This window comes from Clarias gariepinus, chromosome 25 (genome assembly GCF_024256425.1).
Source record: "Clarias gariepinus isolate MV-2021 ecotype Netherlands chromosome 25, CGAR_prim_01v2, whole genome shotgun sequence".
NCBI classification, from domain to species: Eukaryota; Metazoa; Chordata; class Actinopteri; order Siluriformes; family Clariidae; genus Clarias; species Clarias gariepinus.
In genome coordinates, this window is record NC_071124.1 from 4,449,039 (window position 1) to 4,470,116 (window position 21,078).

General features: G+C 40.5%; 1 protein-coding gene across 1 annotated transcript in view; it reads right to left on the reverse strand.

Moving 5' to 3' along the window:
* Positions 1 to 2,568: 2,568 nt before the first annotated feature.
* Positions 2,569 to 21,078, reverse strand: part of rreb1b (ras responsive element binding protein 1b) — a 45,925-nt gene continuing 27,415 nt past the window's right edge. The window contains exons 2-12 of the mRNA XM_053486539.1: positions 20,314 to 20,400; positions 19,966 to 20,225; positions 17,068 to 17,154; positions 15,734 to 15,897; positions 9,628 to 9,769; positions 9,400 to 9,542; positions 9,127 to 9,316; positions 6,475 to 9,019; positions 6,220 to 6,384; positions 5,377 to 6,126; positions 2,569 to 5,271 (exon numbers count right to left, since the gene is read on the reverse strand). Of these exons, the coding sequence (XP_053342514.1) occupies positions 4,895 to 5,271; positions 5,377 to 6,126; positions 6,220 to 6,384; positions 6,475 to 9,019; positions 9,127 to 9,316; positions 9,400 to 9,542; positions 9,628 to 9,769; positions 15,734 to 15,897; positions 17,068 to 17,154; positions 19,966 to 20,225; positions 20,314 to 20,398 (4,908 nt within the window). The 5' untranslated portion in view covers positions 20,399 to 20,400 and the 3' untranslated portion in view covers positions 2,569 to 4,894. The remainder of the gene's footprint in view (positions 5,272 to 5,376; positions 6,127 to 6,219; positions 6,385 to 6,474; positions 9,020 to 9,126; positions 9,317 to 9,399; positions 9,543 to 9,627; positions 9,770 to 15,733; positions 15,898 to 17,067; positions 17,155 to 19,965; positions 20,226 to 20,313; positions 20,401 to 21,078) is intronic.

Below are 21,078 nucleotides of genomic sequence, written 5' to 3' on the forward strand. Positions count from 1 at the left end.
CCTCGAAGCATGTGCCGAGCACAAGGGGGCGGTTCCCAAAAAAAAAAAAGAAGAAGGGGGCGACCGCCTTGTTATTTTGGACCCGCCCCTTCTTCTTTTTTATATTATAATAATAATTAAATAATAATATAGTAATAATAATTATTATTTTTACAATTATATAAATTAAAAATAGAATTAAAAATAATATCATTTAATTTAATAATCGAACAATTATTTTTTTATATAAAAAAAATACGGAAAATTATTTTAAAAAATAAATAACATACCAAAAATTTATACCACAAGACTCAAAAACACTTTTGTGAAAAAAATATGATTTATTTCTTTTTTGTTGCATTCTTTTCAGACTGAAATGATACAAGTCATTAAACAAAATGTAATATTACACAAAGATAACTCGAATAAACGAATCATTCTACAAAAAAAGGTAGAATTTGGGTCAATATATTTTTTTTCACACCTAGATCCTCCTTTAATAGCAATGACTTAGTTTTAAACTTTATGAATTCACAAAAAAGTAGAGCTTAATGCATTTTTATTTTTTAAATATATATTTAATAACTGGTCCTGCTTCTCTACCCGATTACACCAACAACCGACGGTAACACCAATGACAATTTATAGAAAAACGCTTTACAAAATAGCTTCCATGTTTAGGACTACACTGTTTTCAGTTATGTGAAAATCAATTCATTATTTTATGTGGTCGATTTTTATGCCTAATTTTGACAGTTATAATTACATAAGTAACACCAATGGTAGCTTAATGGTTAGCATCGTGGCCCTGCACCACTATGGTCTGGGTTTGATTCCCACCTCGGGTCTATGTGCATGGAGTTTGCGCGCACATTTTCTAAACAAATAAAGTGAGACATCTAACTTGTCTTTTGCATTTGTCCAGTGCATTGAAAGAAAACATAATCTAATTCAGGGAAGAGACTTTGAATAAAATCATGAATATCTGACCAAAACATTTTAAAACTAATGTGCAATTGTTTCAGAAGCAGTGTTATATAAAGAGCTGGTGTTGCCGTTTTTTTTTTTTTATCTTAAAGTAATACAATATATGGCAGGATAATATTTATTCAGTAATTGAAATCAGATTTCTCTTATCTCGTTAGCTAAAATATAATTGATAAGGTCCAGACTTTTTTTCCCACAGAATATTATTGACAAAGTTATCCCAGTAAGACATTACATGAGTTACAGTGACAGTGAGTTGTTGAAAAAGTTAAGCCTCGCTTTGAGGTCTGGCCTGTGTCACTTCCCTGAATGTGACACAATGACATTTAATACCGTGGTTTAGCGGTTAGCACTGTCGCCTTGCACTTCCAGGGTCCGGGGTTGATTCCTGTCTTGGGGTGTGCGTGGAGTTTGCATGTTCTCTGCAACAGTACAATTTATTTCTGACTAGTCATAATTCCAACTACCCTCGATTAAAGATACAGCTTCTTTAAGACCTTATTTTAGATACCTTAAATTTATGACATAAAACCTTTGGTGTAACTATTGGCTGGGAATCCTGAACGCCTAAATGATGCTTCGTCTAGCCATCACTAATCTATGGAACACACGGCTAATCTCCATGTCACCGAAAAACACAAAGCGAAAAATTATTCTGCACTTCTTGTCATCTGGTTGTTGGGTTTATTGTCCCACACCTTTAATGTAAATGATGCGTCATACATGGCCTAATATTACTTTATAGTAATCCTCTGTAGTACTAAACAATGTCATAATGCATGAAAAGCAACCACATAAAGAATAAATTAAGAAATCACTTAAATTATACCCGATAGCAGCACTCCTGCTCTAAGAGGTTCTCGTTTCTATAGTAACAGCTTGTATAACAGAGTCTTGTATAACTGACAAAAACATCTGTAACTGCTGAGATGGTAATGTTTTGTGAGGAAGGGCTTAGTGGCGTGTATAGCAGGAGTCTCCGGTGTCATGATTAAAAGTGCTTTGTAACATGTCAAGCTTCACTTTTATTAATTATAAGAGAAGAGAGACTCTAGTTAGGGAAAGGCCTCTTTATATCAGGTTGCATCATACTGTACTGTAGGTGTGGACATTGTTGATTATTTCTCTAGAAAAGTATAATATTAGGTCAAATTCATTCATTCACTCATCTGCTATACTGCTTACCGTATACAGGGTCACAGGAAGCCCGGAGCCTATATCAGGAAACTGTGGGCGCGGGGCGGGGTACACGCTGGACAGGATACCAATTCATCGCAGGACACAAACTCACACACCCTCATTCACACACTAAGGGCAATTTGGGAACGTCAATTAGCCTAATCTTCATGTCCCTGGACTGTGGGAGGAAACCAGAGTACCCGGATGGAACCCCAGCAAGTACGGGGAGAACATGCAAACTCCACACACACAGAGACCCGAGGTGGGAATCGAACCCGGACCCTAAAATCACAAGATACATTTACGACACTTTTCAGTGAACCCTTAATTATTGTGTATTAGCTTGTCCAGCACATTTAATATTATTAATATTAGATCTAATATTAATAATAATAATAATAATAAAACAAACTTCTGTTTAATTTCTCACTCTTTCTTAGTGTATATTTATTGTTTGAATGAGTACTCGTGAACAGAAACAAAACAAAATCAACAAAAAGTTCCTTTCTAAAACTGAACATGAGAGACAAACTTGTGCAATCCCTTTAAAAGATGCATCTGTTTTTACAGTGATCAACACAAACCGGTGAAACATGCGGAATTACAGAGGACAAAAGACGATGAACAAGGTGAATTCACATTTATACTGTATGCATATGCTGAAACTGTAGTGATTGCTCTAGCTTGCTGCAGAAACAAGAGATTTTTATTTTTTTTTTTAATTGTTTTTTTCCCCCACAAAAACGCATGGTTTAAGTATGCATAATTTGAAAAGCCCCTGAGAAAGAGAAGAATTGGTAACCACCCATTTTAATAAGACATGCAAAATAAATGCCTACTGCTAATTCAAGCTCGGGCTTCAATTATTATTATTATATATTTAGTTAATGCACGTGTGTATTCGTGGGGGCTGATTAAACTGAATTAATGCTAACAAAAAAACAAAACAAAAAATAAAACAACACAAACAAGACATTAATAAAACAATCTATGGCAAATAGCTCAAGGCATGATAATCATAACCATAAAATAAGTGATAATATAAAGAACTTCAAGATTGTTCAGCGCTACAGTCATTGTTTCCGCTTCTCCTCGGCGTCCATGCGGGAGTCCATGTTAGTTCCGATCACTCGTATCAATAAATACATAAAATATTCAGTGTGTTCTCCTTATCTTTGATAGACCTGCGCATACACACTATACACTACAAGCAAGCACACACATTTCTCAAACGCACCATAGTAGAAAAATGATTTGTTTTTCCGCAAATTTCACCAATCCTGTTCATTGAATCCTGGTTGGTAAAACCTCTTGTTTTTTTTTTGTTTTTTTTGTTTGTTTTTTTTTAAATAAATGAACAGTTTGGCCTTTGAAGGTTACAGCTGATGTGTAAAGATGTAAAGACATTGAACTCTGTTATTGTTCATATATAAGGCATGTGCTGAAAAATAAAATTGATCAAAAACTTTATCAATAAGGCACATTTGCTGCACAAATATGCTTTTTTTTTTAAGGCCACATTAGGAATCCTATTCTTAAGTGCCCAAATACCAATATTGCGATATGTCGAGTTAGCGATTATCAGCACACTGTCTATTGCATAGTTTTTGGCTCGGAAATGCAGCGGTTCATTGCTGATCGTCTTAACGATTAACTTCATTCGGCTAATCAGAGGTTTAAGAGGTTAGATCCGCTAACTGCAGAGCTACTAACGAGACCATTATGAAAAGTTAGAGGCAGTGTGAACAGCACAGTTGTACAAGTCGAGGCAAACAGCAGGGCGATTTCAAGTATAAAACCCACAGCACAAACATCACTGCGCTTAAACATACATTAGACCGATTCACATTGGGGTTGAACGAATCGTGCGCTGCGAAGCACACTTATGTCTTGATGCATCGTGTATAAAACCTTGGCTTGATTTCAATTGTGCTCAGGTCTGAAACAAAACAGGAAACTCAACAGTGGATCCACCGAGTGCATCGACACAAAGTTAGTGGACCATATGGATCCGTATTCTACTTAGCAGGAAATGCTTCCGTACTTTCCAATTTTTTAAACCAAGAGTATTTTATACAAGATTTTGCCCAAAGGCAGTGTCTGAATGTCAGGCTTTACACCCCAAACCACCAGGGGGCGCTGTCTCAACCATCTGTTACGATCTATGTTCAACACACCACAAGGCCGAAGAGCATGGTTGACCAGTGAGCTTCCATAGAGAAGAAAATGTACAAAAAACTGGCAAATATTGCCAAAAACATTGACCAATGATCACCCAAACTGCCACTAAGTGGGGCAACCAACGACGACGCCTCCGAAACCTAAAATAAAGCCTATTCGGAACAAGGATTCAGAGAGATATGCTCTGAGGCACTTGAGCAAAACTCATCGAGAAGACTAAAAACAAAGTGGAATTGATTTAAGAATAATACGTATAACGGTGTTAATATAAATCATCGACTTTATCATACAAAACACTAATTTCTTTTTAATATAAGGATTATAGAATTAATAAAATAAAATAAAAAACACACACACAATCATATACATTTGATTAAAAATGATACTGTGCAGTGGATCCAAATCTCTGGGGGAACAAAAGAATCATTAAGGCATTGAGAGAAAGTTTCCAGTTTTGCATTTCGCACGCATTATAGCGTCGGCATGAAGACACCAGATTATGCGTTGTCTTTTAGTGTTTGTGTAAGATCATGGAAGTATGGCACAGGATTAACAGAATCGACACGTCTTAGACAACAGGTTTGTCTGCAGCGTCCTGTTTATCCTTAAGACTGGGATCTGCTTCATCTTTGGGTTCTGGGGACTCTGTATCCATTTTATCAAGCTCCTTCGTTTGAAGCTCTTTGGAAGCCTCTGCTGTAGATGTTTCCTCCTCCACTTTGACTCCAGGATCATCCATTTTAGACGTCTGGCTCTCGGCAGGAGTAGTCTCGCTGTCACTTCCTGAAGAACATCGCAGATCTTCGCCATCAACAGCACTTGCTCCATCAGCTTCATCTGCTCCTCGGTCGTCTGGGGTTTTCTGGTGAATTCGCTGATGCCTCACCAGACTGTGTTTTAGAGTAAAGGTCCGGTCACATGTTTGGCACTGATAAGGTCTTTCTCCTGAATGAACATAATGAAAAAAACTCAATTCCTCTAATAACTCAATAAAAAAAAACAGAAAAACAAACAAACATTATCTACATTTTCAGATTGTAGTATTCTTACCGGTGTGTGAACGCATATGTCTGGTCAAGTCTTGTAGGCTCCAAAAACGTTTGCTGCACACGTTGCAGATCTTCTTCCTCTTGTCAGGTCTACCTCCTGCTGATTCGAGCTCTGAAGAGCAACCTTCTTCCTCTTCATTTTTCTCATCTTTCGGTCCTTCCTTCTCCTCTTCCTCAGCACCACTTTCCGCAATGCTGCTGTTTTCTTCCTTCTCAACCAAACAGGTCTCCTGTTCTGCTTCCTTTATTGGAGAGGCACCAGTGTCAAGAGGCTGAATGGATACAGCAGGCGGATTTCTTCCTTTCCTTCCTCCCTCTTCATTCTGGTTGTCCTGCGAATGAATCTTCTGGTGCCGACTAAGTGTGGTCGCATGCCGGAAGGTCTTTTTGCAGGTATTGCATGTGTGAGGAAATTCCTCAGTTGGAGGAACCTCTGGTTCCACTGCAGGTTCTGTAATTTCAGGCTGCTCCTGATCAGTTTCTGAGAGAGGGACGTCTAATGGATTGCTGGCATCGTTCATATCAAGGCTCTTGTTGCTCTGAGAGTCCTCATCATTCTCGTTGCTGTCTGTGTCCATGTGACCATCCTCGACAGGTTGTAAGATTTCTAGATCTTTTATCAACTCTGGTGATTCTGTCGCTCTGTCTTTATCCTGTTCAATGAAGTCCATGTCATTAGTTGTGGTGTTGTCTTCTTTTATGGGATTGACAGCATCCACCAGGACAGTAGACTCAGCATCAGAACCACCTTCTACAAATAAATTAAATGCTAAATAAGCACCAATAAGGCTTAAGGATGAGTTGGTACAACAATGAGTTTATGGGTTGTGACAGTCATACATACCTGTACTTCCTTGTGACCCATCATCCCCCTTGGTTTTTGGGCGTGACCCAGTGTTCTGCAGTGCATTACGATTGGATATGCCATGCTTTCGGAGAAGGTGGCGCTCACAGTTGGACTTGGTGGAGAAAAATGCATCACACTGGGGACAAGGAAATGGCTTCTGGCCTAAAGGAAACACCATTACAACATTATTGTTTACTTTTACTTCCGTATGGGGTTAGCAAAATGTTTATTATGCCGAGTTGTCACACTGACCTGTATGTGTTAACATGTGCCTTTGTAAAGAACTGGTCCAAGGAAACACCCGAGGACAGTACGGACATTTCATCTTTTGCACTGAGTTCGAGTAGGCATTCTTCTTTCCTTTGCTTCGTGGTCGAATCCTCTCTTTGTCTTCCTTTCCTTCTTTCTCTTCTTCACTTGCAGACTGCTTCTCCTTTTCTGGCTCCATTTGCCTCAGCTGTAAGTAAGAGCTAAATTTATTGGCATCAGTAGTAGCCAGCATTTTCTCCACACTTGGTAACTCTCCACTGGACTCTAAGTCAAACCCACCGATAGGAGCATGTGAGGAATCACATATTTCGTCCTTGAATGCCCTCTTCTTGCCTCTCCTCTTTGATGCGTCAAGGGAAGGACAATTGAAAGAGGACCCAGGATTAGCAGTGCCATTGGAACACTTTTTATCACTTAGTGTTTCACCACCCATCACTCCATCAGCTTTTTCAGAGTTGATTCCTGTTTTAAGCAGGACTGGGGCAGCAGACACAGAGGAGATGATTTGCGCAATGGAAGCCAGAGGGGGCATCTCTGACGAGTTGGAGGAAGCGACTGGTTTCGGCAGCAGTGGCTTTAGGCGCATGGGGGGCTTGGTCATATCACTTGTCAGAGTAGAGGCAAAACTAGGCATAGATGCTGGAAGAGATGCATGGACCCCTGAGACCTTTCCTAAAAGCTTGGCTGTACTTGGGGAAGGAAGTTCTTTCTTGATCTCCTGGCGAAAAAACGAAGGCGTATCAACTTGTTCTGTCTTTATTTTCTTCGCTTTTGGGTCCTTGCGAATAGACAGGTCGATAGGCTCCATGGAGCAGTCATTCGACAGGGATGGAGAAGACGTGTCTAGTTTTATATCAGAATTAATACACTTCAAAGTTTTGCTGGAGAAATCCAAGGGCTGGTCTTGAACTGCAGCTTCAGAGAAGGTAATGAGGGTCTGTTTTTCTGATTGAGACTGAGCAGGAGAGTTGGTCTGAACAGAAGAAGGAGATGTGACAGGGACAAGAGTGTTTATATGATCTTCAATTTCCCTCTCTTGGACTTCTGAGTGTTGCTTAAGCAAGTGATGGATGCAGTTCCTCTTGGCAAGGAAGGCTGCTCCACACTGGCGACATTCGAATGGTTTCCTCTGACAGCCAGTAAGAGTTCTGAGATGAATCTGTAGAGCCCTGTAGGTCTTCAGGTCCTCACCACAGTAGCGACAGGATGTGTTAGCAAAAGTAGCCGAATCCATGAGGTCTTGTGTAGTACCACCACCTAAACTGCCTGGATTTGAAGATGAAGGAACATGCTTAATGTTTTTCTCTATGTCTTTTCGACTGTTTTTCATGTGCTTTTTGCGCAGATGACGCTCACAGTTGGCCTTGACTGTGAATGGGTAGTGACAGAGACGGCAGACATAGGGTCGCTCACCGCTGTGGGTTTGTAAATGGCGCATTAAGGTGCCATTGTCCGGAGCAGTGTAGGTGCAAATGGTACACTTATACGGAGAAGCGCCGTAGTGATGAGCCCGCAAATGAGTCTGGAGACTTCCGGGAAAGGAGAATACTTGTGTACAGAACCGACATGGGTATTCTGTCTTTGGGATTTTCTTGCCACCTGAGGTTCTTATATCTTTCTCTTTACCCTGGACCTCTTCTTGCTTAATATCCCCACTGGCCATAATTGTTGGCCCTAGGCCATCTCCCACTAGATGTGTGTTCTCCCAATTTGTGGGAGAAGAAGACGATGAGGAAGAAGGGGTGTTTGAGGACTGTTTGGAAATAAGAAGTTGGGCTGCAGGGGGTGGCAAGCTCGGGCTGATGCAACCTGAAGAGGCTTGCTGGGCATTCATGACTGGCGGAGGCGTGGAAGCTCCCATGTTCGATCGGGGAGCCACCAGAGGCTTGGGTTTGAGAGGAATAACTTGTTTAGGTTCTGGACTTTCAGGTCCTTTTGGAAGCAGTGGCAAAGTCATCGGAGATGGCATAGCACCAGTCATTTTCAGGATTTGCTGGATGTCAGCAAGTTCTACTCCTGCTTGACTGATAGGCCGGACAATCAATCCTCCCTGAAGTGGCTGCAGTGAAAGAACGCTGAGACCATTGCCCTTGTTCAAGCCTTGAAGAGAGATTGGATCTAGAAGACAGAGGCCAAGACTACTGTTATTCTCTTGAGGTAGATTTGTTGCAGAGGGCTCGACACGAATAAAACGAATGCTGTCTAAAATTTCTTGCTGTTTCTCTTCTTCAGGCTTCTCAGCCTTAGCGACTGAAGAATGCTGAAGACCAATGCACTCCATAAAACCTTTCTTCCCATTTAAAGGCACGCTGGCCTCCTGTGGTGCTGACTCTTTGGAATCTCCGGAATCTTTGGCTGTGTCTAAAATAGTGTCATTTTCCTGTTTCTGGGGTTCAGCATCATTGTCCTTATGAGAGATCATGTGGAGATCTAGAGACACTTGCAGAGGAAAGCCTTTGTTGCATACTTCGCAAATAAACCTGTGGAATTTGCTAGAGCAACGTCGCAAGTTTGTCTCGCACCAGACCTGCAGAAAAGAAATTTTTATTTATTATTTTTCAAGACGCAAACCCAAGGAAACATTACAATCCTCCTACTTTCAAGTTGAAGCATTTTTTTCAGACAAATTTATACCTGTGCAATTTGGGGGAACTTGCTGCAAGAAAAGTCGATGAAGGACAGGTCACTGAAGCCGAGGGGTATGGAAGGGTTGTTCTGAATAAATGGTCGTCCATTGGGATCTGTGGGCAGCTGCTTATGAATAACGGAATTATGACGGAGGAGACCTCGATGGGTGCGGAAAGTGATACAACACAGGTTACACCTAGCATAAGAAAAAGGAACCCTGTTAACACTGTTCTATGGTAATGCATGCCTGTATATAAATGATTACTTTTTTGTGCTTACCTGAGAGCAGTGTCAGGATGTGTCTCCATGTGTGACTCCAAACCATATTTACAGATGAATGTCTTGAAGCAGATTGGACAGTGCAACAGGTCTTCTTCACGCTTATCAGAGTTTTGCTCCCCTGATTCCTCAACCACAAATACCTAAAGCAAAGGGTGGACTAATTAAATTAAAATCTTAAAAATGTAGCTTATGCCAAATCTTTCATGATTCTTACTGAAATCATACCTTTTTATTGGGTGATTCACTGGTTTTCTCTCCATTATCCTCTATACTTAGATTCCTCTTGGGGGCCTTGCGACGCTTCGATGGAGAAATGGGACGGGAGGCTGGAACCCCGTTTGGGCCCTTGTCATGAATTTTCATGTGCCTATAAAAATAAAAAGGCATGAAATTAAGGAAAATATCAAAATTCGACAGCATCCACCCTCATTCCACCTGTTTTCTACTTAAGGTCCCATATTTTGCTACGTTTCTCCAACGTTCATGTAAAAACAAAAGACACAAAGAAATAAAAAACATTCCCTCCTTCTTTATTTACTATTTCATTTTTGCATCGGCCAGGGCTTAAACAAACCACCTAGATTGTTTCTCTGTTGTGATCTCATATAAGAGGCCCACTCCTTCGGCTTGTGTGTCCTTTAATGCACCCTCCTCCAAATAAGCTACTGTTGAGCCACGCCCAAAGTGATGCATTCTTCATAATTTGTGGCCTTTAAGGCTACATTATCAGGGGAGGACAATATACTGACAAGAAAGCAAAGTCAGATTACTTGGTATTTCCCTGGTATGGTTATAATAAATGACAACTGAAGTGTCCATATTTTTTTTCTCATTTCTTGTGTTTTTTTTAATGCGCATTATGCTTAAAACACATAATCCGAGACACTCTTATCCAAGTAAACTGAATGGACCAACAATTTCTATATACATTCTGTACACATATAATGTGCATGCTATACATGTCATAATTATCAAATAAGATCAGTTACTCTTTGACATACTGCAAAGTTCCAGAGAAGTGCATAAATATAAACAGACCAGTTTTGGCAGCTTTGTAGTTGATCTCATGCAGTTATCAAATTTTAAATGCAAATTTAGATCAAGACCTAGAGGGCTCTACAGTTAAAGAGCTTATATGTAAATCTGGAGTTCAATGAACTGCATGAGCTTGTGGAACTGTACATGCTCCGTGCTGACAGCAGAGGGCTTTCTCTCCTAGGGGTCGGAGGGTAGCGAGCGAGTCGCAGAAAGCCACACTATGACATGCTGCAACGTGTGCTGCCCCCTCCCTGCAGCGGTTTGCAGGAACAAACCCACCTTTCAGGTTCTGCCAGACACAGTATGTACCTCATGATGTTTCATGAGCCGAAGCTGTTGGTTAAACAGTGCGTTACTAAAGAACCTGACTCCGTGGTACAGTATGTTGGACTGCAGGGTTATTACAGGCAAATGAGATGAGGTTATGTGCATAGACTTAAGACTTTTGAGACAAAGTAAAAAAAAAAAAAAAAAAAATTTTTTTAAGGATGGAGGAGATGGATTATTGGAACGCCATTACTTACTATTAGGCAAGTAAAGTCGCTCAAACATAAAATTGCTCTCATGTTCCACTGGTTGTCAATGTTTGCCATTTACCACTTTCTTAAACAGATTATTTAATAACATATATAGACTTATGGCATGAATTGCAGCTGAATTTATATCAATTAAAATCAACGGAGACTGAGACATATCGGTAATACTTTCTTCGTTAACATTCAGATCTAGAATATTCAACTTTAATGAGCAAAATTACAAAATAAAGCACTATTCATGAAACGTTAATAATAATATCTATCCAAAACCCTACACGGAATTGCCCCTGTAAAGATCTCTCCAGGGAGGGGAGCATGCATGCGCCCAATATACCTGATGGCATGTGGACGGTCGGACCCTATACCCTACACCCTATGCCATAACCTGTTTTTTATTCAGGCCTTCACAGTGCAGCGGTTATAAATCTCCAAGGTCACTTTGAAGCATCCATCAAAGTTTAAAAAATTAATTTTTAAATCTAGGATCAGGCCAAATTTGATGAAATACATCTATTTAAAATATTTCCTTTTTGTAATTGAGTTCATTTATAAAAGTAGCAGATGGAAAGATTTACTTCAGCTGGGTCTCCAGTGTGTGCGTGTGTGTGTGTGTGTGTGTGTGTAAACAAAAAGTGAAAAAAAAAAATACTTTCTTTGCTTTTCCTTTTTTCTATCTTTTATAAAGCCAAGTGCTTAAACAAGCCAATAGTTTTTTTTCCTCTAATGTGGCCTTAAGGGACCTATAAGGGAAACCCTCTCCCAGCTTGTTCCTCAGCTCTGCTTTTTCCTGGAGGGGTGTGGTTCAACTGTAGCTTATTTACATAAAACACTGAAATGGTGTGTTAAGTGAAGGAGTGAAACAGGGCGTTGAAGCAAGTGCATTATCTGAGGGGTATTTCAGCTGGAGCATTAACATGGGACGGTGGTGGCCCAGTGTGTTTAGGCTCTGAGTTAATGATCGGAAGGTCGCCGGTTCGAACCAGGTAGCCGCTAATGGGCCCTTGAGCACGGCCCTTAACCTGGTCCGCTTCAGGGGCGCCATACTGTATATTGGCTCTGATCCCAGCCTCCTAATATAGCTAGGATTTGCAAAGAATAAAGAATTACGATGTGCAGGAATATACAGTATATGTGATTTAAAAAAAAAAGGCTAAACTGAACCAAACACACACTTTGGGAAGCTCTGAGACCCCTGTTGGATTCATAAAAGAACTGGACCTTTACGTAGTTCAGACTTTGACACAGTATGTATATTATCACCTATCGATACCCTGATGAGAAGCGTGTTGTAGGCGCACCACTGGAAATAATCGCTTTCACATCTTGAGTCTCCAATGTTAAGCCTAACTGAATGTTCCACTAAGCTGACAAAATCCATGCAACACAATCTCATATTCACGCGCACACATGTTGCTCTCTTTCCGCTGGATAACAACATGAATGCAAGAAGAGACGTTTTATGGAGTGGAAATTCAAATGGCATTTTGGGTGACATCTGACAGGCCTAATGCATGTCTACCTCTGCGAGAGCACACATGCCTGACCGAGAGAGAGGGAGAATAAATGTCAGCAGGCCCAGCGCTCAGAAGCTTGTTTTACATTCTGCAGCCGGGGGACGGATATTAATAGCAGAGTAGATGGAGCGAGGGGCCGTCCATATGTGGACCCAACCCCGGCAGCCTGAATCCTGTTCCATCTCACATCGCAGCTCTCTGGCCTCGCTCACAAACTCGTCACCAAAGAAAGCCAGTGAACACACTGAGCAAACAATGAGCGTACGCCAGAAGAGCGAGGAGTTAAAAGTGTTCCCGGGTTTCAGATGACTTGATGCAGAATTGCATTGCACTGAACTTTCCTCCTGCCATGCCTGCATTTTACAGCCAGAGGGTGCTGTGGAGCACGGCGAAAGTTTCGCCTCCTGTGTTTAGCAATGACAACAGAATATCCAGAGTCGATTCGATCAGCGAGGTCGTCGATCACAAAACACAGAGACGTGCCCTCCTTTACAGCACTTCCTTATCACATCTGGAAGGCAAAACAGCCACAACATGGCCTAAAGCACACAAACGATACTCAGTACATCTTTTTACCAAACCCCACCCCCTCCCTTTCCTTCTCCTACTCTTTCTCGCCCATTCGCACACACACACACACACACACACACTCAGACTCCTTTTCTTCTCCCACCCCCATCTGGAATGCCTGCATGTCTCAACTGCACAAGGAGGGCCTCTATGCTCATCCCAGCCGCGCCACCACAAACGAAAACGGGCACAAACACACACCGAAGTGCAGCGTGCAAACAGAATTATCTCTCACACACAGACACAGAAGCTTGCGCATACATCTCTATCTTAAGACCCTGATGCAACACACGGCAGGGGAACTGAACGGAGTTCACACATCAGCCGAGACATCACACAGACCTTTTGCTCCCTCATCACAGAAGCAACAGTTTGGCTAACACATGCTCATGATACTTTCAAACCATTAGCATGATTTCATGTGTGAACTTTCTCTGTAAGCTCTATATTTCTTCTTCTTTTTTTTCTGTTTTGTTTTTTGCTTAGATGTTATATTTACTGCCTCTTTGACACTTCCAGTGATGTCAGATGCTCTGTATCACATCTGTTTATTTTTAATTCTCCACACAGCAATCTGTGGCTGAGACCAAAAGTGAAAAAAGGCTAAAGCTAAGTGCTTCTAGTTTGCAGACAGAAATTGTGTTTGACACACATAAATATGTATCGGTTAAGAGAATTTATGAGCATCTGAAATAAAATATATATATATATATATATATATATATATATATATATATATATATATTTAAACACCAGGTGCTTTTCCCCCCTATATGACACAAGTGCAATGCTGTTTTTTCAGCTAACCAGTTAGCTTTTTGACAATAACAACTCATGATGGAGGCGGCATGGTGGCTCAGTGGTTAGCAGTACCGCCCAATACCACTAGGGTTCGATTCCCACCGCGTGGTCTGTGTGCATGGAGGTTTTCATGTTCTCCCATTTGGTGGGTTCCCTCCAGGTATTTTGCTTTTCTCCAACAGTCCAAAGACATGCACGTGAGGCTAACTGGTGTTTCCAAATTGCCCACAGAGTGTAAAGTGTGTGTGAGAGTGTGTGCCCTGTGATGGATTGGCACCTTATCCAGGGTATACCCCACCTCCTACCTTAAAGTGTCCTGGGAGAGGCTTCAGCCCCCCACCCCGAGTCCCTGTATACAGTATAAAGCTAGAGTAAACTAGTTATGGGAATCACCAGTCACCTACTGATACGATATTATCACGATATCACGGTGCCGATTCGATTAAAACTGCGATTCTAAGAGTATCACAATTTATAAATATCTCAGTTCGATATTACAATTTTCTTCAATTTTGTTACAATTTTAAACCTTTTAAACATGTTAAATGATTAATTAAATGTGGCCCGTTACTTATGGTTTATACATTCGTTTTCTCGCTAAAAAACCACTTATACAATACAAACTAACTTCAAATACAAGAGTTTAACATTTTACTAAGCAGCACGTATCTCTGAGATCCGCCATAATCATTATTTCTAATTAAACGTAGCAAATATTTTACTCCTACCACATACAGTACTTCTACCACCATGCGGAAGGCCCGGGTTTGATTACCAGCCAGTGCTCAAACCCCAGCCACTGGATGCAGTTCCGGTCCCAAGCCCGGATAAAAATGGGAGGGGTTGCGTCAGGAAGGGCATCCCGCATAAAACCTGTGCCAAGCTGTTGAGCGGATCGAATGGTCCGCTGTGGCGACCCCTCGACAGGAGCAGCCGAAAGACTAACAACGACAACAACAACAACAACATGGGATGAAAATGTGTGAATAATTCAGGGTTTACCACCTGGAGGATTTTAAATAACGGCAATGTTTTACCTCCTCAAACGCCTACAAAGTCTCAAAACTCAGCGTGAGAGTGAGTGCGCGGGTTAAGTGGCTGTGAGCACATGGGGATTCTAACGCAGTCAGTGAGTAAGTCAGTGAGGCGATACCTGAATCACCAGGCAAAGGAATTGCGATTCATTAACAACACAGACGAGACCAAAGGCTATCAAGACCTCACAAAATATTTTGCCATGTACAGTTTATATACATATCTCATGTTGTGACACTTAAAACTATCTCGCTATCACTTGAAACATTTTGAAACAGCATTGAACTTAGCAAAGGTAATTCCATAACACCAAACAGGACTGAGCAGTTTCATTATGTTAGAAATCCCTGAAAGCGTTAGAAAACCAAATAAAGGCCTGGTCTTATACTGTTGCTAACATATATTTGGCGGTTTTGATGAACGGGAGATTTTTGAAGCCAGAAATCCCTCCTATGACGACATCAATGCTATCTAAAGTAGCATTTGTAACATGGTAGCTAGTTAGTATTAGCATACGTTGATTAGCGATGGCTGCCATTGTTTTCTTTTGGTCGATAATAAAAAGCTAGATAAACAAACAATGGTTTAAAATGATGACCAAAAATATTCGTTATTTAAGAGCAAATAAGGAGAAACCCCTTTAATTAGTCCTGGTGCCACCACTTACCATAAGAAGTCACATCATCAGTTGAAATGCATCTGCCTGGCTGCGATTAATGAGGCATGTGATCTTAAATGGAGATATTCCGATTCCTTAAAGGCTCCAAAGCTAAGAGTAGTAAAAAACTGCCATTGTATTCTAACAGATTGGATCCTGAATCTGAAGGTCTTTGGTACCTGTGCATGTTTCCATTGGTGGTGAATGTCTGGTTGCACACCGAGCATTTGTAGGGTCTCTCTCCGCTGTGGACCAGCATGTGGCGATCCAGAGAGCTGGCCGAGCTCAGCGCCTTTCCACAGATGCTGCACGAGTGGTCATTCCCCCCGATCTCTGTATTGTGCTAAGGAAGAGACAGGACAAAGAAATATGGTTTACAGTACTCTAAAAATAGGCTTATTAATCATTCAAGCATAAAAAAACATAAGAAACATTTAAAAAAAAAAAAAATCTTAGTATACTGGAATGGATGGAACGGACGGGAGGGGAAATGAGGTTGCTGCTGAGGTTGCTACATAAACAACCTATTTTTGAATTGTGCAGCCTGACACAGTAAATCATTAGTTCCAATTTCTTTAATTTAATCTACATTATTATAAAATTTAATGTGAAGAAATAAAGTGGGGGGGGGGGGAAATAAACTTTATTTATTTCAATTAAAGAATGATCAATTCCTTATTAATCCTAGCCTCCATAGATAATGACTGCGAATAAACTAGCCTAGTGAAATTAAGTTAGGTGTGACCTATAATTCTGACGAGGAAGTTATTCGCCTTTGCTATAAGCTCTGGAGGCGGAAAATGAAAAGAATTTAAGCTGTGCCTCGTGTGCCTTGTCAGACTGCACACATGGTTGAAGAGGGATGTAGTGTTGTTTACTGGTCTACACCCCAAACATAAACATCTTGTTAAGTTTAGTTGTTTTGCAATTTAATATTTTCCATTTAACATGCTGTTAAAAGGCTAAAAAAAAGACTACTTTTTTTCACAGACACCCATCCATTCGGACAAAACATGGTATTGGTGCTTAAAAGTTTCTCACCCAGGTGTAGTGTCCGTAACTTTTTAAAATTAAAATCTTTCAATGATCTTATTTTAGATGAATCTTGGTCAGTTTAGACATAAACCTGAAAAAATATATTATTTTAAAATGCAAATTGTCAAGAAATCGTGATATGAATTTGACATGGTTACGGACACTACACATTTTTTTTGGTGAAAAAAAAAAAATAAATAATTTGTATTTGAACAGATTTTGGCTTATAATCATAATATAATGCTGAAAATGGCCATTTTTGGGGCACGTATAAAATCATCTCTCCAAAATGGCTGAAGTTAACAACTTTATTTTACGAAGATTGGTCAATTCCATGCTGCATAAACTTCAGAAGTAGTATTTTCTGTATCGTATGTATGACATAAAAAAATAAAATCTGCACCAATGCTGTGTTTTGGCCGATTATCAACAGAAACGCTGATTTGAGGATCACATCGTGCTGCCTTTTCTTCTGTACCTGTCGTATGTGCATAGTGAGATGATGCTGCGTCTGGCAGTTCTTATCACAAAGGGGGCAGATGAAGGAAGAGCGAACTTTCATTTCCTGTAACACAGAGGAAAGTCTTTTAGACAGAGCACTCTGCCACAACAACAATCAGTTACACTCGAGATCTCCTCTTGCGTAAGCGCCAGGCTGACACGGGCCTGTGAAGCTTAGATGTGCGACTGGAAACAAGAGACTGGTCTTATCAGAGAGACAGCAACAGGTGTGTGCACACACTCGCGCTCTCGCTGTATTACAACGCTCTGAGTTGAAGCACTTGACAAATTGAAGAACTGAAAGAAAATCCAAAGGATTTCAGGACAGTCGGAATTTTTATGAGCTCTTAATTTCTCTGCCTGGATCATACAGTGAAAACACCACGACAGATAAACACATTCCTTTTAAAGAGAGGTGCAACATTTTAAAAGCTGTAAAAAAAAAAAAAAACAAGGATGCCTTCAATTGCCTAATTGACTACAATTTTCGAATCTCTAATCTTTCAATTTACTCGACAATGTGGGAGTCAGTTCTCGAACAAGTTTTCTGACATGAGAATGTCTTCAAGGGTTTACACGTCCCCAGTTCTCTGTTACTTTAAAAGCCGTGTTGCTGTTTTGTTTTAGCTTCAAAAGAATAAATCAAAAGAGAATCTGCTGAGAAAATGGCTGTTCATAGCTGCTGTAAAGTAAGTGACAAAAGCACCTACCTTGTTTTGCATTCTAAACAAATAAAAAGTAGGATCTGAACTCAGTAGAAACTGCTAAGGATGTGGTATCGTCTCTCCTTGACGTGGCGCCGCAACGATGATGTTCTGACCGAGATGTTACAGTGAGTTCTCTTCACTCCATCGTTTCCACGTCAACGCATAGCACAAATGGGGTCCTGACTGACCGCACTGTCCCTATGATGTCACTTTACTCCATCGTCGCTATGTCGACGCATATACCAACTATAGCATTCTGAGTCGTCACTGTGATGTCGCCGAGTTGTTGCTACGGCAACAGACATCTCACGACGCCCTCTTCAGGCTTGTGCTGCGACAATGCCAGGTGGACGCCCGCGTTGTACGTAGAAGGTAGCATGAGGTGCATATTATGTCTTCTGTCGCTCATCGCGCAGTAGAGCCGCACGGTTAATCGTAGTAGTCAGTCTTGGATCGCGGTATGTGAACCAACCAGCGGGACACAATGACAATGGAGGAAGTGTGTGATTAATGAGCGATCTGATCGGACGTAGTAATAACTCCCTATTGTACCTTTATTATACATGTTTAATATAATCGGACTACTGTCCATTTAGAAGGCCTATCATTTTATTATTATAATTTTTTTTTTCTAATTGAAATATGCAACCTGATGTTTAATGACGCTGAAAATAATATGCATTAAAAAAAAAAAGCATACTGTGACAAACGTGTCACAACTTTCTTGCCCACATCTGATGATGGAGAAGCTCGAAACAGTCCAAATGTTGGCCTTAGATTACTTCCAAGCTTCACACAACACAGAACAGATCTTAACAACGTTCCTCTCAAAGCCAAGTGTTGTGAGAAGGACTCCTGGTGTGAAATCTGAGAGGTGAAACACACCCGGGGTGCAGGCAGCGTGAGGCTGAGAGGACCGTACTGATAAAGCCGCTGTGTTTTTCAGGTCCTTATGCGAGGACTCGCGCACCACAAGTGGCCTCCGCATGTGTCCTGGGGAAAGGCAGCAGCTCCAGCTGGCAGCGAGCATCAAGAACATGTGGGACAGGCAGCCAAACGCATGGAGACACACTCGACGCTGCTGAATGAAGGCTGGAGGGGGGTGAAACACCTGTTTTTTTCTCTACAGAGGAGCGTTTCAGCGTTTTAATTGGAGGCGTAAGACGCATGGCCCCTGACAAAGGGGGGATTGAGAGGGCACCATTTGCTGCTATTCGTTTCAGCCTTGCAAACTTCTGCCCCCGGCAGCACCTCTGGGGTGAACTAATGTCAGGAAAACATGTGGGCCACTGTATGTGTTTCTTATTATGTACCGTATTATTATCTCTTCCCGGAGGTGGCACTCGTCATTTTTACACCACGGTCTAGGTGAGGACGTTACAATCCCGTACATATTGTGTTCATTTTTAAAATATATATATTTATTTTAAATGATCAGAAATAAAGTGGCCATGCATGTTTTTTTTTCGTTATAGTTTGATGCAAGAGCTGTTTTCTTTTTTTCACTTCAAAAAAATCAACTAAATATGTGATTTGGCCAGGGGTGCCAAAACTTTTGCATACACATATAAAAACAATCATTAGCTTCTTTAGGGATTTAAATCTACAAAGTTCGCCAAATAAAAGTCTTTGAGATGAAAGACATTAAAAAAGCAAAACAAAACAGTTCACTGAACAAAAGTGTCTCAGATTAAAAAACAAGAAACTAATTAGCAAAATCAATTCCATCAAAAGATAAGATCAAACATAAAGTGCCTCACATGAAAGAACAACTAACTAAGTTTACCAAACAAATGTTTATGAGACGAAAGACAATAAATTAAAAACAACAAACGGCAAATAAATTAAATGAAAGAAAATAAACTTACAAAGTTTACCAAACAAAAGTGTGTAGAAAAAAAAACAACAAACAAAAATTAAGCTAAGAAGCTAAAGAAGCTATTAAGAATGAAAGACTAAATAAATAAATAAATCAATCAATAAAACAAATAAAACAAATTACCAAATATTTGTAAAAAAAAAAAAAAAAAAAATCACTAATAAAAAAAAAAAAAAAAATCTAATTAAATAATGTAAATTATCTAGACACAGCCATATACGGTTCAAATTTAATATCTCTGGTCACATGATCATCATCATCATCATCGTTATCAGAAACACGGACGTACCTGGTTCCTCCTGCCGGTGCGATTAGCGGACGGAGATTTGCTCGGGGTTTTGGGCGACGTGTCCGAGGCAGCCGTGTCCGCGTTCCCGTTCATTTGGCCAGTGTTCGTTTCAGTATGCGTCGTAGAGTTGGCACAGGGCTCTCCAGCCTCCTCTCCGTCTTCTTCTTCCTCCTGATCAGCCCCTTCCTTTCCTCGCACTTCCTCGGTCCCGTTCTCCTTCCCCGGACCTCCGGGATGCTCCGGTTCACCCCGCGGATTCTCTGCAAAATCATGAACGTTAACATTCCTTAATTCGTATTGAGACACGGGCGTCTCACGGGCGAGTGTGGCGTCACCGTGATGTCGTACCTTCCATCGGTGTGGAAAGCTCCTCTTGCTGCTGAGAGGCTTTGCCATCTTCAACACACCTCTTCTCAGGTAAGGCACTCTCCATGGCTGAAAGGGACAAAAAAAAACTAAATATATATATATATCATCGACAGACAGGATTTATTCGGAAGATCATTCAATAGTGTGCATGTGTGTAAAACGTGGATTAAAAACAGGAAGAAAGCAGCGTCCTAGGATGACAGAGAGTTGCCCAATATACAGAGTTCGTTACTGATCGGGTGATGCTTCCTTCGTGGCCGAGGACACAGTTTTGTCCACAATGCCATTTCAATTCGACGTCTAACCTTTCTGACATGATTCGAAAAGATATTTTTGCACAACCAAGTCTGGAACTACAAATTATTTAACCAGAAATGTAAGTTAAATTTTTTTTTTCTACAAAAAAGAAATAAAGAAATAAATAGTTAATAGTTTGTAAATAAATAAACTTATGGACACAACTTTGGGTTTATCAAAAATACATTTCTTGTATAATTTACTTTAATACAAGACGAGCATTCGCATGCATATAGAACCAAACACGCCATACTAAAAAGTTCTACGTATAATTCATATTATAAATTATAATAAAGTTATATGTAAAAACAAACAAAAAAAAACTCTTACTCTTAATGTCTCTATATAATCTCCTGCTACACTAACGCACTTATCCCAGGGTTTCACTAGTGCTTGGACACCATCACGGTAGAAAGTTCTCTGCTTCACGTCTGAAACGCCGGCCCT